Genomic DNA, 18,205 nt, shown 5'->3' on the forward strand with positions numbered 1-18,205 from the left:
CAGTGATCCAAAAATGACCAGCCGGCTGAGGCAGCCTGGCCAGATGGGGCCTGGAGGGGGAAAAGTCACCTTGACTCTCGCTAGCTCCATGGATTCCAAGGTTAAAGTTCTTAACCAGCAAAGGGGAAGTGGAGACCTGGCAAAGTTAGAACATCAAGCTCAAGTAGTCAGGGCTTCTAGGCAGCTCCCTAGGGGCAAATTTCAGACACAGCTGATCATAGTCACTTTGCCAAGATATCAGAGGGATGATCCTGCCTGGGCAGTCTTAAAGGTGTTCTGTTTTACGGGTTTGATGTGTATGCATGCGTAGGTGTACCCCATGTGTTTTTGGGGAAGGTGGTAATAAACTCTCCCATAACAGTCCTATAAGACAGGGTCTTGCTTCTTTTAAGTAGCAAGTCATTGCAACCACTTAAATATTTTTTCAAGCCAATTTGCACTGCAGAAGGGTGCTTGTTCCCGGAAAGCTGCGAAAATGTGGTTTTACTGTTTTAGGCCACAGCAGAGAGCTCTTCAGAATTATTCTTCCGGCTGTAGTCCAGCAGAGGTGCTGCTCTTATAAAACATAGGTTTCATTATTTTTCAAGTTTGGTGAGACCAACAGTTTAGGAGATGATTTCCATTGAGAAGATAGTGTGTTACTCATGGTTCCCAAAAGAAAGGGGCACACCATAGAATGCAGAGCCACGTGGGGAAGTGCTGGGATCCATCAAGAGGCAGAGGAGGGAAGGGAGAACTTGGGCAGGAGCTTTTAGTGTGTTTCCGGGTAAGGAACTGGGGAGGGAGGGTAAACAGGTTTAGGACTGGCTAGTCTGAGTAACTTCAACAGGCTCTAGGGTACAGGAGCTATCTAGAGTTGTCAAGTACCTGGCCCTGGGGTGGGGAGGGCAGGTGGATAGTGGCTTAGAGTGTGAGCCTCACATCTGGCAGGTGGTTGGGGGTGTTGTCTCTGGATTGGTTGGTTTGCATTTGAAAGGCATGCTCCCAGGCAGGGTATTTACCATCTGTAGGAGCTGACTCACCAGGGGTGGGAGGGGCCATCCCTCTAGGATCAGCAGGGCCCCAGATGTCAAAGCACCAGAATCCAGAATATAAAAAGGCTTGCTTAGTACAGCTGCTCAAGAGTACTAACCCTTCCCCTCACCTTGAAGGCACTGTTGGTATTGAGAGAAGAAAACTCCCCCAGATGACCTTCGTGATTCTTATCACAGGAAATTAAGTCTACATTAGGCTTAGAAATGTCTGTGAAGTCATAGTACAGGATATGTGACCAAGCAGACATATTAAAATAAAAATGGGCTAAAAATGTTTCCAGACTTAACTCATGTTTGTCAGCTGAGTAATTAGAACTATTTACCCTAAATCAGCCAAGTGTGCACATACCTCGCCATTTAAAACTTTAAATGAATATTATAATACATTTTTTCAAGTCCTCATATGAATTTCGTTTAACACACGGTGATGTGCCCCTTTATTCTTCTGTCTTTTTCATGGTGCCTGCTCAAACACATGCATAGACATACAAAGACACATCCTGTGATATGCACAGACAGGCTGCTGTCAAATTATGTAGACATTCATTGTCCCGCTGAGAGCTTCTTCTGCCTTCCCAACTTTGCTGTGCTTTGCATTCCATTATATCAAAATGTTCACAGAAAAATGGGCTTAAACCCTGCAACCTTGCCAGCCATATCAATCTTCTAGGTTTTGGAGCATCAATAATGAAGAAAACAGCACTTGAATTAATATCCCCCTTGATGAATTGTTGAGGTTTATGTGTTACTCACATTTGTCAACAGTGATTTTTCTGGCAAAGTGAAAAGGCTCTTGAAAAATTACCTGTGGTGCTTTTTACTGCTTCTATGCTTAATCCTCCCCTCGCTCCCCAAACAAGAGCTCATTCCCTTGAATGAGCTGTTACACTGGAGTTGGGGGGTTTAATTGGAGAGGTTTAGGAAAGGAAAGGGTATCCCTTAGTGAGGAAGGCGAAGCCGAGAGCAAATCACTTGGTTGGACTCTTTAAGTGAGGGCTTCGCTGTGTACTTGGCAGAAGATTCAAAGTCTGAATCTGGGAATCTCAAGTTGTCTTCTAGGTATCAGCCTCCTCAAAAATGATTGAATGCTGCTCTGATGTTCATGAACTTCAGAGCATCCTGGGTCAGAAGAGAGTCAGAGAAGAAAGCAACTGGGGTCAGTGCATTTCTAATGGTTGCAGGGGCTCCAGAAGGAAATATTGCTGGATTTCTGACAGCATGTGGAGTGTTTTAAAATGAAACTCCTGTACAAAGGCATAAGAATGATACCATGGACTTCCGGGACTGTGGGGAAAGGGCGGGAGGTGGGTGAGGGATAAAAGGCTACACATTGGGTACCGTGTTTGCTGCTTGGGTGATGAGTGCACCAAAATCTCAGAAACCACTAAAGAACTTATTCATATAACCAAACATCACCTGTTCCCCAAACAACTATTGAAATAAAAAAAAGAAATTTTAAGAAAAAGAAACGCCTGCATTTCTGGGGGTAAAGGTGGTGCCTGGAATCTACTAAGAAACATGCAGCCTTGACTGCAGTCTTTCAGGGAGCGCAGGCAGTACCATGTTTTGGTAATCTTGCAGGAGGGAAGAGCCATGCCGGGAACCAAGGAAGGGAGTCAGTGGTGAGAAGGTTTTATTGACAAGATGCGGAAACCTTAGCATAACACATCTTAATTTTTTTTTTTTTTGAAACTGAGTCTCACTCTGTCACCCAGGCTGGAGTGCAGTGGTGCGATCTCAGCTCACCACAACTTCCGCCTCCCAGGTTCAAGTGATTCTCCTGTTTCAGCCCCTCGAGTAGTTGGGATTACAGGTGTGTGCCACCACACCTAGCTAATTTTTGGACTTCTAGTTGAGACGGGGTTTCACTATGGTGGCCAGGCTGGTCTCGAACTCCTAACCTCGTGATCTGCCTGCCTTGGCCTCCCAAAGTGCTGGGATTACAGATGTAAGCCACCACGCCCGGCCAACACATCTTCATTTTTAATTGCTGGCCAGAAGCTGGATGATCTAGGCCTGTCAGGGAGCAAGTAGCAGAACAGGTATGATTAGGAATGTTGGAAAGAACTTGTCTTTGTAGTTATTCTTGGCAGGATTTCTGCTGTATCCTAATGCAGGTGAGCTAGGCACAAGACGGACACAACTGATGGGTTTGCCTTTGCTTTTGAGTGTTGTGTGGCTTCTAAATTGGCTGTGTGAGGACTTGTTTGCAGAATTGAGCCGGAGTGCATCATTAAAGGCAGCTTCAATGCACATCCCCTTGAGAGAATGCTTTAAAAATTACCTATAATAACAGTTGGCTGTCTCCTGCATAGTTTGTTTAAGACACTGCTTAGCTGGGGAATGTCCAACTGTTATCACTACAAACTGTGATAATCTCCATATGAGGGGGAAAAATGGATCTTGGAGGTTGGGGGATGAGATATTATTATATTTCATAGGGGATTCAAGACTGGATGACAAAACAACTTTTGTTTTCAGAATTGCTGTGCTTCTCACTAAAATAGTTAAGTGTGAGGGAAAAGGTAAAGGATGGAAGTGCTGAAACATGCATTTAGTAGGGGGGGTTGGAAGAAAGCACATTTCCTTGCATAGGAAGTAGCAATTCAGACATTTCCCTGGCATGGCATTTGCCTTGTCTGGGCATTTGATTCTGCCTTTTCACTCCCTATTGTTTTTTCTCTTTATTCCTTCTCTGGGCTTATGCCAGTAGTCGGGTCAGTGGTCTGCTTCCATGGGACCCTGCCTGTGTAATACATATCTTGTGCACCTCCCACGTAGACAGTGCCTGTCATGAGCCACTGCCGTCTTCATTGGTTTGAAGCTTTCACGTAGACCTTTATCTTTGTGCATCTAATTTTGGTTGCAAACAGTATGAGTTTAGTGGCTAATGGGTAAATTGTTTAGACAAGATACAGTGGACTGTATGTGTGAGCATATATATTCTGAGACTTTGGGCTAGAAAATTTGTCTTGTACAAAAAATGCTATGATTATTAATTTGGTATAAAGACACCAAGTTATGACTCTATAAATAGCATTACAGCTAAAGACAAAGCAGGTAACTTTGCCATGGGATTGATCCATTATTGTTATAAAAGTATTTTGTAGACAAAAGTGGTGCAGATACTCACAGAATATGAAGAAAGAGGAATGTAGTCATAGGACAGTCAAATGTATATCTGGTCTACCAGTTAAAGTTCATTTAGTAATACCTAGTAGTAATACATACTCATGAAGCATATTTAAATTTATAATACGTTTTCCTGTTTTACTAATCTCGTTCTAATGTCATAAAATAAGCAAATATTATTTTGCATATAAGTTGATGTAGAGGTCCAAAGGAAGTAAGTGACTTGTCCAAAGGGTGGAGAAAGGAAACCCAGATCCTGAAATTCCCAGAACAACTTTCAATGCTCTGTGAAATAGGAATCCCAGATTCACGTTGAGAGTTTCAATGACAGAGTGTTCTAGAGACAATCATAGAACAGAGAGGAAAGCTACATATTATCTTACAGGAGAAGGAAGTGAAGAAATTGGAGCTCTCATACACTGCTGGTGGGAATATAAAATGGTGCAGCCACTTTGGAAAACAGTTTGGCAGTTCCTCAAAATGTTAAATATAGAGCTACCATATGACCCAGTAATTCCACCCAAGAGAAATTAAAACACGTGTCCACATAAAAATTCGTATATGAATGTTCATAGTAGCATTATTCATAATAGCCAAAAAGCCAGAACAACCCAAATGTCCACCAACAGATGAATGGATAAATAACATGCAACATATCCACACAATGGAGTATTATTAGGCAATACAAAGAAAGGAAGTACTAAAACATACTACAATGTGGATGTATCTTAAAAACATGATGTTAAGTGAAGGAAGCCAGTTACAAAAGACCACATGTTATATGGTTCCATTCATATGAAATGCCAGAGAGATAGAGTGTAAATCTGTGAATGTCTACGGCTGAAAGTGGAGAAAATGGGGAGTGAGTGCTAACTGGGGGATGAAAATGTCCTACAGTTAGATTATAGTGATTATTGTACAACTCTGTGAATATACTAAAACCCACTGAATTGTATACTTTAAATGGGTAAATTTTATGTATGTGAATTACAGCTCAATAAAGCCATTGATTACAGGAGAATATATATATTTTTCCATCTCCAGGCCCAGCTTCCGTTATCAGCAATGATGATGACTCTGCCAGCCCACTCCATCACATCTCTAATGGGAGTAACACTCCATCTTCTTCAGAAGGTGGCCCAGATGCTGTCATTATTGGAATGACCAAGATCCCTGTCATAGAAAATCCCCAGTACTTTGGCATCACCAACAGTCAGCTCAAGCCAGACACATGTAAGTACAGCTGTTTATACTTATTGTCCCATTTGCTGCATAGCTGTATCAACCAGAGTGTTTATCAGAGCCCCTGATAGGGATGACTGGCGGGGGACAGGGTGCAGTGAAATGTCTAAGGATTCTTGCAGCTTTTGGCCCAGGAATAGATCCTTTAGTTTGTTGCTTATGGAATTCTCCGGGTGTGTCTCCTGCTGGGAAGGGAACTGTGGGCAGATACTGACTCTCTTGGGATCTATTTTCCAAAACCATTTGTCAATGTGAAGTTGGAATCAAGGCATGCTTATCTTGAAAAAGAGAGAGACAGAAACCAGAAGTGTCATTTGAATGCACATATATCAGTTATAGATGACAAGCAATGAATGTAATTTAAATTTAGCCTATTGAAAGTAATTGAAATATGCACTCTAGGTAGTTGGGAAGGCACTGTGTTGCCCACAGGTGGTATCAGTTTGGGGAGTCCTATATTCTTTGCTCAGTCTGAGTTCCCAGCATGAGGCCTTGTTGTGTTGCCACAATAGCAAAGAGACATGGCAGCAGATGATTTGCATATTAAGTACACTGACTTTCATTTTTCAAAACCAAATCAACCCATTAATCTCCATTAGCAAGCTTGAGATTTTTCTAAGGGCCTTTTGTGCTATCTTCTGCACCACTGCTCCAATATTAAACTTGTAGCACAGCCTTAAAGACAACAAAAAATAAACCCACAGTGGACAAACAGTCTTATGGCATTGATTCCAGGCCTTCCTTCATATGTGAATAAGGGGCCGTGAGGGCTATGATGTCAGGTGGCCCAGATCCCAGAGATTCCCTGCCACTACGGAGCGGGTATCATGCATGTTCCCAACCCGTCTTAAATACCATTCTCCTACCTTGTCATAGAGGTAAGGTAGAGGATTACTGCAAGATTAGGCTTTGGGGGCTGACTCTCTGTCGAGAGCTTTCATGGGATGAAGGGCCTTGGCAGTGAGTATTAGATCTGTGCATATATAAGGAAATATCTGTAACTTTATCCTATTCACTCAAATTTATCCCAAGGCATGTTTAAGGTTGGATATGAGTTTAAATGTTAGGAAGAACAGTATTATGAGCTTTTAATGTGTGAGACTGGAATCCACCAGAGATTTTGGTTGACTCTGTAACATGACAAGATAAATAGAATAATGTGTGAAGAATATTGAGCTCCTTGAAATAAAAGGTATTAGTTGAAATTAAGGTATTATTAATCTTAATACTGTCATTGTGGTGTGAACAAGGTGAGTAGAGGCATTGCTTAAAATGTGCCTTCTTTGATGGGATGAGCCTCCTCCAAAGATCCTTGGAACGCCCTGTACACAGAACTGTCAAATAAGGAGTAAGACTAAGCAGGATACTGTGATGGGAGCATCTGTCATCATTTTGATTGTTCTCCCTAGGAATAGAGTACTTTGACATTGACACCTCAGTCACCACCCGAACCAGGCTATGATGCATTTCAATTAGCCTGAGGCTGTAGTATAATTGAGGCTGATAAAATCAACATACCCTCAAAAAGTTGCTTTCCTTTGTGGAGGGAGGAAAGATAAAGCTGCGTAATTAAGTAGACCTGATCAGCCCAACAAGTGCAGTAAGAGAAATCAAACAAACGAGCAAGAGAGCAAACAAACAAAATAACAAATGAGATCCTGTAGTCAAAAGTGGGCTACATGGCTGGAAGTGCTTTCTTCCCTTAGAAATCCAGAAAGAAAGCTTTCAAAGGTTATTTCCTTAATCTGGAGTCTGTGGAGATTTTTTGCAAAGGTTTGGGTTCCTTTTGGAGTAGTCTTGATTGTGTGGCTCAGTCATTCTGTGCCTCCTGTCAGTTTCTGGCCTCTACCCAAATGGCCAACCTCCATTTGGTCATTCCTTCCGTATAAAGTCTTGCTAGGCCCTGCACCCAACCGCAATGTCCCAGCTTAGTGTCCTCAGTCACTCCACACCATATACCAAAAGAGATTTTCATTTTTCCAGGCAACAAGTCACATATACTCTTTCATGATTTTAAGAACACTTAAAATCACAAATGTTCCATGAATCCTTTTTCAAATAAATGAGAATGAAGAAGCAATTTACTTCTTTCCTTCCCTTCACCCTTTTGTAAATGTCATTTTTTATCTCATAATTTTTTTTTCCTTTATCTTCGGTGTATGTGTGGCCTTTTGTTAAGTAGTGAGTATGAGCACTCTCACGTGTTTCTGCAGTCTCTTTTAGGTTAGATTGTAAGCTCTTGGAGAGCAGGATCTTTATCTGTTGAACCATTCCTTCATAGCACAGGACGTGGTGTACCTTTGATGTCAGCCACATGTTGACCAGATGTAGCTTTATATTACTGAAATATTAATTGCTAGCAGATATGTAACAAGAAAGATGACTCATAATCATTTTCATTGTTTTTATTCCTATCAAACTTGCCTACATATTTGTTTATTTATTAGACATGTTTTTAACAATATATTAGCCAATTTAAATAGATTTAGGTAACAATTTTAGCAGAAATAGACTTTGGACAAAAAATCTTTTCTTTGAACATTCTAATTGTAGTCATGCAGAAATTAAAATATTTCAAAATGTATAGACCTGACATGTAGATGAATCTGTTGCTGTAGGCCCATGAAATGTTGAGAACTTAGATTTCAATTAGATAATTCCCATTGACTATACATATATATATATACACACACACACATATATATACACACACATACATGTACTCTATATATACACACATATATAAGTATATGTACATATACCTATATGCACACCTATAGGTATATGTACATATACATATACATGTACATATACGTATATGTGTTGTGTGTATATATATATATAAAATTCTGTCACACAGGCTGGAGTGCAATGGCACAATCATAGCTCACTATAACCTTGAACTCCTGGGCTCAAGTAATCCTCTTGACATAGCCTCCTGAGTAGCTAGGACTCTAGGTACACACCGTCATGTCTGGCTAATTTTTTTTTATTTTTTGTTTTTATTTTTTGTAGAGATATGGTTCTCATTATGTTGCCCAGGCTGGTCTTGAACTCCTGGACTCAAGTGATCCTTCACATCTTGGCCTCCCAAGGGAGGGAATGCAGGCATGAGCCCCATTGAATATTTTTTACAAGTGAGCTTTTAAAGAACCTCTAAAGAAGGGCTCTTTCAAGAAGTTGCAATGATAAAAACATTTGAGAAGATCTCAGAGAGAGTTTAGAACACTTTCAGTGTGCTTAAAGCATAATATCATATGGACAGTACAATATCACTACTCTTATGGATCCATCAGAGACTTGAGCCAAAAACTGGCCTATTTACTTCTTTTTCCTAAAACTGCATGCTATTCAAAGATGTTGACTTTAGAATATACATATGGTCTTACAAAGATCACTGAATTGTAAGAATCTAATATATGTAAGATCTATATGTATGATCTTACTCATTTCACGGAATTTTAAGAATCTAACTTACATAATAAAGACAATTCATTAAATATTTATTTATAACACTCTTTTAATACTAGGAATGAGAGATCTCTTGAAAATGATGGCTTGTTCCCTGCTCTCAAGGAGTCTCACTGGCAAGGCCAATAGTTAGATCATCATATAATCATAATGCAATGTGATAGACATTACAATAGGATAGGTTAGAGCACGGGTCCAAAACCCCAATTACCAACAACGATCAGGCACGTCAATGCAAGAAACAGGCTGAAAGAAAAATGATATGGGGTAGTGAGGGCCATGCTGGAGTATGGGCCTGGTATTGCCAGATACTCTAATTTTTCCAGAGAAAACAGGCATTTATTATTTTATGTGGATTCCCCAAGATTTAAGACACCAGGTGAGATAAATAAAAATATATCAGTGTGAGTCGGGTTTGGCTCACAGTCCGCCACCTGGGTGTGATACTCTGAGTTAGACCTGAAGGATCAATGAATAAAAACACCTTATTTTATAAACGATGCTCAGAAGTGGCTTGTCCAGAGTGATACAAGCTCAATACTTGCATAGTTTGGCTTTAAAAACAAAACAATAAACAAACATGATCAAATTCGACTTCTTAAAATGATGCATAAAATCATTTAAGTGAAAGATGGTGATCAATTATATCCCTTGAAGTATGTTTTCACTATCTGGAGTGATATGAGGGTTTCATTTACAAAGTCCAGAGATGGTTTGCAGGATTGTAGCGCAATCTGAACAGGGCTGAATTCCTCCCAAGCACTTTCCAATAGCAAGTCTGTCTACTTTATTGCAGGGCCCAGAGGTTCCCCCAAGATCGCCTGATAATAATTTGGTATTTGGAGGCTCCTGTGTCACTGCAGGAACTAAAGGAGGCTAAATCCATGCCTGATGGAGGAGAAGAGTTCTATGGTTATCTGCAAATTCTGGCCAGACAACATCTTGACGTCACTCCTTAGCTTCCATAACCTAGCCAAGCAAGAAGTTGCCTTTCCAAGACAAAGCAGTGTGCTCTAATGACTAACCCCTCAAAGTACTATGCCACTTTAACTATAGACCCATCTCCTCGATCAATCAGGATGGCAAGATGGAGCTGAGGAGCTCAGCAACATCAAGTCTGGAGGTGGTCTTTAATTCAACTAGCTCGGTTAGACGTGTCTGAACACCACATCACCTGACAGCACGGGGTGGTTTCCCAGTAAAATTTACAAACTCAGCTCAAGGGCGGCTGTGTTGCTTTCCTTTCCTTGACTGCTGAGAAAGTTTTTGACAGGGAACAATGGAAACACACCTTCTGAGCTGAAACAAACAAAGAGAAACAAAACATACTAACCAGCAAAAACCCCAAATTATCAATCTTGGGTTCTCTTGAAGGGTGGGAGTGTGTTTTATTTTCTCCTGTCGGACCCGTCGGAGCAAACACTATAGATGTCCTCCCTAAAATTCTGTCTTCCCTAGAGCAGCCTTGTAAATTAGCTAGGGTCCTAGGCTTGAGGCCTAAATCGACTTAAAATTGTCTCTAAATATGTACCTGGATGTGTTTGTACTTGCAGAGCATGCCCTCTTCATGTGCCTAGGGCTAGTAACTCCCTGTGACAGAGGCATATAAAGTATTCTGACTTTTTTTTTCAATTTAATTCCATTTCCAATGAAATGGATTTTTAAAAATTTTCTCCAGAGTGTGCCATACTTCTCCAGCTATTATAGTTAATGTGTGTGTATCCTTGTGTATATGTGTGTTTGTGTGTGCGTATGTGTTTTCCTAGTGGTCACATGCTTACTAGGCAATTATGTAAATAAGCACAGATTCGTAGACCAGCCAGGCCTGAGGAAAGAAGACATTATAAAGGGAGGGAGTATTTTAACACTAGCTAAAGCTATCACACAAGGCACCCATTCTGCTCCCCTCAACAGCCACAGCCCACTTCATCATTGTCTTACCAATAAGGGGAAAGGATGGAGGTGATATTTTTCACAGAACCGCAGAGGTTTTGAACATATTTGCAACATTACTTTGAGTACACATGAGCAAAAATTCTGAATGACATCCAGGACCCCAGAAGCTCATTAGATCAAAGAGTGCGGGGCCCCTCAGAGTTACCAGAGATTATCTGCAGACTTCAGTGCAATCGAATGACCATGGTCCATTTTGATGGTCAGAGATAGGACTGAAAAATGGGTAGAAACAATTGCTTTAGAACTTTCTTCTGTACTTTGCCTATTAATGTTTTGTCTTTCAAAAGTATATTTTCTTCTAATTGTTTAATTGGCCAAATAATGGCTGCTTTGGGAGTTGTTTGTATGCCTTGGAAGGCCATGGCCTGCACTTTAAAAATAAGCTAAGTCCATTCTGCCCAGCACGAGCATTAGGACAGAGAATGCAGTTATTTTAGGATCCTTAAAAATTGCTTCCTTTATGGCACACTGGGTTGACGACTCATCTCGTGGGAGCCTTCATGGCACATTGCTGCTGTTCTGCAGGTCCCAGTACAATTCCTTCCCCCTCTCAGTGCCACGCCCCCCCCCCCCCCCATTGCTAGCTACAACAATTTGATATCATATTCCCTTTTCAACTTCAAAGGAGATGGTAAGAAGCTATCAAATAATGCTTTAAAGAAGCAACTTGAGTTTCTTAAAAGAAAGGAAATGAATACATGCTGCATAATTACATTTAAAATGTAAGCCATGTTATTATGAGCTGCACTGAGATGAAGATTTGTTAGCAAACCAGTTTCAAGCACACTCACAGTGAAGTAAAATCATGTTTTTAGCATCTGACCATTGGGTAATATTATTCTTTGTTATCAAAAAAGAAATATCACCTGATTATAGTATACTAGACCTCCTAGAGGAAACACTCCAGTCCTAAGCTTGGTGTCTGAAAAGAAAAACAAAAATAAAGATTATGGATTTAGGTCAGGGAGACAGAGTGATATTCTGAAGACTGCGTTTACTCCCTTATCATCGGCCAACCAAGATGGAGTTCTGCATCCTGCGCATATCAGACATTTCAGTCCAATTTCACCAAAGCATCAGTGATGTTCTAGAAGCATCCCAGCAGATGGAGGATCCTAATGTATTTGTTCTGGGTATTTCCCAAGGCCCAGCCTGACTGGAGTGTGTGTACCAACAGGATGAATCCAATCAAGCTACATCCCCAATTTGGTTTCGGACTGGCCACTCTTGCATGTGCCAGTAGATTGTGGACCAGGACCAGCTGAGCAAACACAGTTGCAGAGTAGCCTCCTATGTTGCTAAGAAGCTCCTGCTACCCAGGTGCTTTGAACAATTGAGTGCTCCCTCTGGTTAAGTAGAGATGGCACCACCGGAGTTTTTCTTAGATGTGAGGCTCAATCCTTTACGGCAGCTATTATAACAAAGTGAAGGTTTTCTCCCTGGGAAGTGCAGCTTTTCTCTGTCTTTACTAATTCTGCCAGCCTGTGAGAGTAACCACCGTAGCTGGGCTTCTCAGATTAATTGTCATGCCAGGTCTCCTTCCTGGGGAGCTGTGATGCTGCTCTGAGGTTGATTGCTGAGGTTGTAGTGGGTTTTTGTTTCTTTTTGTTTAGTTTTTCTTGATTGTTCTTCTTTCTCTTGAATGGCAAGAGAAGAAACACTTTCTCTAGCCCATGGCCAGGAAGGAAATGGGGAGTGAGCAACTTCTTAGTTCAACCTGGTTGCCACATAAAGGAATATCTCTCCTTGGACTCAGCCCCCAACTGGAAGCAAGAGCCACTGCCCCCTGAGACTGAGAGAGCAGTCCAAGGAGGAGATGAATCCATTCTGCCCTTTGTTTGGGTTTGCTTCCTGTCAGTGAGAGAATGCTGAGGCAGTTCCTGTTACGTGAAACTTTCATTTTTAAAACCAGGACAGTCCTAAACAGACCGCAATGAGTTGGTCAATCCCAGTTGGTATAGGCCCAATGATTTTTGCTGGTAAGATAGGATTGTCTTCCTCACCCAAAATGCCTTCAAGTGCCCTAAAATGGGTATTTTAAAATAAGAATAAATAATACAGATTATAGTAGAAAACCTGGAAAACATAAGAAACGAAGATGAAAGGAAAAGTCCCATGTAATTCCACCAGTTAGAGTTAACCACTGATATCATTTGGATATGTGGCTTTCTAGTCTTGTGGATATCCTTTTAATCTCTTGTAATATAAAGTCTGACCATATGTGTCCTTGCCTTTGTTTGTGCTGGACTCTGTTAATATTTCTATAGTAATGGCTCACTTTGGGGAGATTGTGCCGCACAGAGTGTAGGAAGCACATTGGGTGTATTATTCCCAGTTTTGTATTTTGTATTTCCTTGGGGATGTGCAGGGGTTAAGAACGGGGGTCTGGCCATAGCTGGCCACGTCAGACTCTCATATGGTAAGTATCATAGAGCACATGAGGCCTGTGTTATGTGCTGGAAAGACTCAGGAAATGAGAGGCTCTCTTGTTCTGACAAGGCAGGCTGAGAGCTCTCATTTAGGGTCATCACTCCAGATAACTCCAAATGCAGTTTATTGCTCAACTGAAGCAGATGATCACTTTTTGCCTCCAAGTTCTTCACCCTACCTAGCTCCTTTCAAAGAGCTGAGTATGCTGGATCTTAAAGGGCCAAGCTAGTTACATCTCATACATTTCCTGATATTTAGGGATGCCTTCTCTTCCACTGAGGATCCCTTGGCTGTGCAAGGACCTCTGATGAGCTGGAGTCTCCTTTTGGTCACTCCCAGCTTTGCTTAAACTTGATGGAGTTTGCTGTCCAGTGATCCCCGGATCTTTCATCATGAAAGCCTTCCTTCTTCTCCTGATGTCTCAGGCCTCTAGACCTACACTGGGGTTCTGGCAAGGAGGCCTCTATCAATAGTATGACATCCAATAATATGTTAGTGTTGATATTTTGCACAGTAATATTAAGTTTAGGAGATTCTAAAAATGAGTTCAAATGAATAAGTTCCTGTGCTGTAAGAGATTAGATATGTGTGATTTCAGAACCAAAGTCAGGGGGGAATCCCAGAAAGAAAACAATAATATAATCCTAGTTTCTATATATTATTTTTATTCATTGCTGTATATGGGTAGACATCAGTATTCTTTTTTATCCTGTTACTATTAATTAACACATTTTTTAACCATGCCATTGAACTTTTGGGTGCATTAAAGTGGAACCCAAGCTCCTCCTTAGATAATAATGGCATTTGGACTGAGTGCCGTATTCCTAAATTTCCAATAAAGTGGTTGATATAGAGAGGACAGGATAAAGCCCTATAGTGTGCAGTTATATCAAAATAACTAGTCTCCACTTTAGGGAATGCCTTTACTAGAGATTACATGAAATGTCTGCTTATAAAATAAGCAGAGATTGCACCACTAAGCAGCCACCTGAATTGTTTTCCTACAGGAATGATTAATTTTCAGATCCATTTATGTTTTCATGCTCAATACTTACTCCCCTTCCCTGCAACACCCAAAGAGTTTACTTTTGCAAGTCATTTGGTCTTCAGTCTACTACTGAGGAATAAAGAGGCACTAACTGCTTTACCCAGGGTCAGAACTCATGTTCTTACCTTTTATTAATAGAGTACTTGAGCCTGATGGACTAACTGTCTCACATTTTCTCTATCTTGGTTTTACTTCCATAAACATCAATATCTTTACCCACATGATTTTTCCATCCTCCCCTTTTTTTCCGTATGTATTAGGGTTCAGGAACTATGATGCTAATGATCACATTTCTTCCTAGTTCCTAATTTCATTAGTGCCATTTCCTGATATCTACAGAAACAATTATCAATACATGTAGCTGCTTGAGCCTTATTTAGAAGGCTAGCCTTTCTTTCCCAAGTGCTGTCAGAATGTATACATTTAGTTTGTCTTTTTCCCTCTTAGGAGTCTTTGTTTTGAGTTGATGGCAAAATTCCTCTTTTTACATGTGAGATTTTTGATTTCACTGAATTCTACCTAGATTTTTATGGACATTGGATTTCAAAGAGGAAAACACTCATTTTCTTACTAAGATATTGGTGATACATAGCTATGCCATTGACTTCCAAACTCCTGAGCTTTGGGGAGGGAGACAGTGGCCAAGTAGCAGGCTGAATAAGATCATTACTCATGTCCTGAATCAATCACACTTTCCCTCTCGGGTTGTGTATATGCTCTGCCACTTCCTACATATTACATCCTGAGTTTTTAAGTAAAGTGGATCTTAGCCAGATTTGAGTCTAATGGCTGATTCATGGACATGGTTCTTGGCATTAACATCTCAGTGCCCTCTTTTGTTCTCTTTGAGGATTCATGTCATTGAGGGCCTTTGTGCCTCCTCTTGTCTCAGTATGAGGAAGAGCTTTGGTGTGAGGGCAGAGCTATGTGAAGGGTTGCTGGATTGGGGGATTAGTTCATATGGTCCCCACGCCATCTATTTACTTTTGGAGAGAGGGGACTTTGAGTGGGTGGGTATGGATAGATGTTCCTCAAGGAAACCCTGCTGGCTAATGGGCACTACATCTGTGTATTACTGTGATTCTGTCTGTAAGCTCCCCATGTGGCCAAGGACCCCCCTCCTACCAGGGCACTTCCTGCCACCTCGTTGCACTGGTCTCAACCATTCAGCCTGCTGCTGCTGCACCATGTTGGGCTGTGGTAGGATAGGGAAGGGGTTCTGTTGATTGCTAAATGTTGCCTAAATTTATTTCCCTCTCCCAGATTTCATGCAAGAGAGTGGACCTAACACATGACTTGCATTCTCTTCCTATGTTCAGAAACTCCAGGGCTTGCCCACGTGTATGTATGAGTGACCAATGGAGCTTGGAATTCTTTATCTATATGATCTATCCAAAAATGAGATCTTTTGTACTGGAATTTGTGATGTAGTTGATCATTCAGAGCCAAACGCATATACCAATAAAGACAAGAGTGTCATATTTGTGGTCTCTGTTGCCTACTTTCATCACCTGCTAATACTTTTTCTTACATAGACTGGAGAATATAATTCAACATTGAGATTCCTCAAGGCACCACGAACAGAGCTCTAGAAGTTGTCTGCATTGGTTCCCCAGTTGCCCCAACATAGCCTCTCTGGGTTTTCTCGAAGCAACTCCTTCACTCAGGTAGGCCAGCACTAGGGTGAGGCAAGAATGTCACTCACTTAAGGCACAGAATTTAAAGTGATGCCAAAAGTGTCAGTACTCAAGATAAATAATATACTCATGCAACATTTTAAAAGATAAAAAAGAATGCAAAAGATCTATGAAGAAAATATCAAAATTTTAAATAAAGCCAGCATCATCCCAGGAGGGCTGGGATGAGTGTAAGATGAGTGAGCTTTGTCCTACAAGTTCAGGGTCAGATCCTGTCTTTCCTTAAAATTCTGATATTTTTGGCTGGGCATGGTGGCTCGCGTCTGTAATCCCAGCACTTTGGGAGGCTGAGGCGGGCAGATCACGAAGTTAAGAGATCAAGACCCTCCTGGCCAACATGGTGAAACCTCGTCTCTACTAAAAATACAAAAATTAGCTGGGTGTGGTAGTGCATGCCTGTAGTCCCAGCTACTTGGGAGGCTGAGGCAGGAGAATCGCTTGAACCCAGGAGGCGGAGGTTGCAGCGAGCCGAGATCATGCCACTGCACTCCAGCCTGGCGACAGAGAGAGACTATGTCTAAAAAAAAATTCTGATATTTTTTAAGCACAAATATTTGCATTCAATTTTATCAAGAACTATTGCATTACACTTAATATAATTTATCTCAATAACTGAATTTTTAGCATTTCCTTAAATTGTGTGCACAAAGCAAGAATCTCACTCCCCTTAGCCTTGGCCTTGGCCTCAGGGCTCCTTCTGGCCTGGATCTTGTGTAAACCTCTGGCCTTTGCAAAGCTGTTATGTGTACATAAACTTCTCAGTGGATTATCTGTCAGTCTTCGGATACTTCCTGAGTTCCTGGCCTAATTGTCCTTCCTCACTGCCTCATCTTCCCTTGGAGATGCAGTCCCCTGTCTCCCTTTTGTTCAGCCAGCCTCAGCATCTCCAGCAGTAACCATCCTGTGCTATCTACTGAAATAGCAGATAAGTGCATGCTCATCTTCTCACTACATTTTTAAAATTTTTATTTGTTGTATGTGACTCTCCAGAGTGAGGAAATGAATGAGGCTGCCAAAGAGAGAGAGAGAGAGAGAGAGAGACAGAGAGAGAGAGAGAGACGGAGAGTGAGGCAGAGACAGAGACAAAGAGAGATAGATTCTTTGGAAAAGGACAGGAGGGAGGATCAGGGGACTTACTCAGTAAGTCTGAGAAATAATCTAGGGGAAAAATGGATAAAATTTTTAAAAAATAAGTGGAATTCTTAAAAAAATCTATATTGCTTTTGTCCCCCACATTTGGAGATGTATGATACATTTGCTAAGTTGAAGATACGGTATTTGAGATTTAAAATACTCCATTTTCACTCAGCCAGTTTCTTAATGCCACGAGCTCTTTTTGTAATATTTGCATTCTCTATTTTTAGATAATTCCTACCTAATGCTTTTTATGGGCCAGGCCCCATGGATTGTATTTTCACATTTAAAAAATCCTAATAATTGCTGCAGTATAGATATTACTCTGTTTTACAGATGGGAAAAGTGAGACTCAGAAAGGTTAGGAGGAAAAGGAAAATGCAAATTCCATCCTGAACAAGGGGTTGTTATTGAAGCCCAGGTGGACGTCCTGAAAGTGAGGACTCTTTCTAGCCCAGTGCTGCTCATCCTTTCCAAATTAATACCCAGCAATTTTCTAACTCAGCAAGAGGAATTGTAGTGTGGCATTGCCCCTTTCATGTGGGTGATCAAGTATGCCAGGGTGTATTAACCTTCGGATCTGAAGGGTGAGGAGTGTCCACATGGTGGGTACTGAACTTACTGATGAAGGAGGAACCTGCCAGTGGGCAGAGCCCAGGCCATCTATGGTAAAATGATTGATATAGGCTCACTGGCCTGTGATGTTTTCTCTCTCAGTAGTGTCTTTAAGAAATGTTAAATGATCATGAATATAAATCCCTTATTTTTATTTTTTTGCCAATTAAAATTATGTAAAATTCCACTTTTTCTTTTGCCAAGCCCTCTCTGAAAAGTTTACATTTTTAGTTTTAGTTCAGAAAATCCTAGAAAAAGCAAGCTATACCATAGATCTCAGACTCTTTCTTGAGTGGCTTCACTCCTCTGAGATTAGCATATCTGATTTCCTAGGTGAACTTGATATCCAAGAAAAGAATTCAAAGTGTGCCAACTGTGTTTGGGAGCACGATGAGGTGCACATATTTGCTGAGTTTCTGTAGGCAATGCTGGGAGGAGTGAGAACC

General features: G+C 41.0%; 1 protein-coding gene across 2 annotated transcripts in view; it reads left to right on the forward strand.

Moving 5' to 3' along the window:
* NTRK2 (neurotrophic receptor tyrosine kinase 2) overlaps nucleotides 1-18,205 on the forward strand; it is a 359,712-nt gene that overhangs the window by 191,369 nt on the left and 150,138 nt on the right. Inside the window, exons 13-14 of one of the 2 annotated variants that reach the window (XM_054501261.2) lie at nucleotides 5,211-5,399; nucleotides 9,676-10,497. In XM_054501261.2, coding sequence (XP_054357236.1) covers nucleotides 5,211-5,399; nucleotides 9,676-9,704 — 218 coding nt within the window. In that variant the 3' untranslated portion in view covers nucleotides 9,705-10,497. Of the gene's footprint in view, nucleotides 1-5,210; nucleotides 5,400-9,675; nucleotides 10,498-18,205 lie in introns of those variants that run through there. The other variant, XM_054501260.2, reaches the window with a different exon arrangement.

The sequence above is a fragment of the Pongo pygmaeus genome, chromosome 13 (genome assembly GCF_028885625.2).
Source record: "Pongo pygmaeus isolate AG05252 chromosome 13, NHGRI_mPonPyg2-v2.0_pri, whole genome shotgun sequence".
In the NCBI taxonomy this organism is placed as follows: domain Eukaryota; kingdom Metazoa; phylum Chordata; class Mammalia; order Primates; family Hominidae; genus Pongo; species Pongo pygmaeus.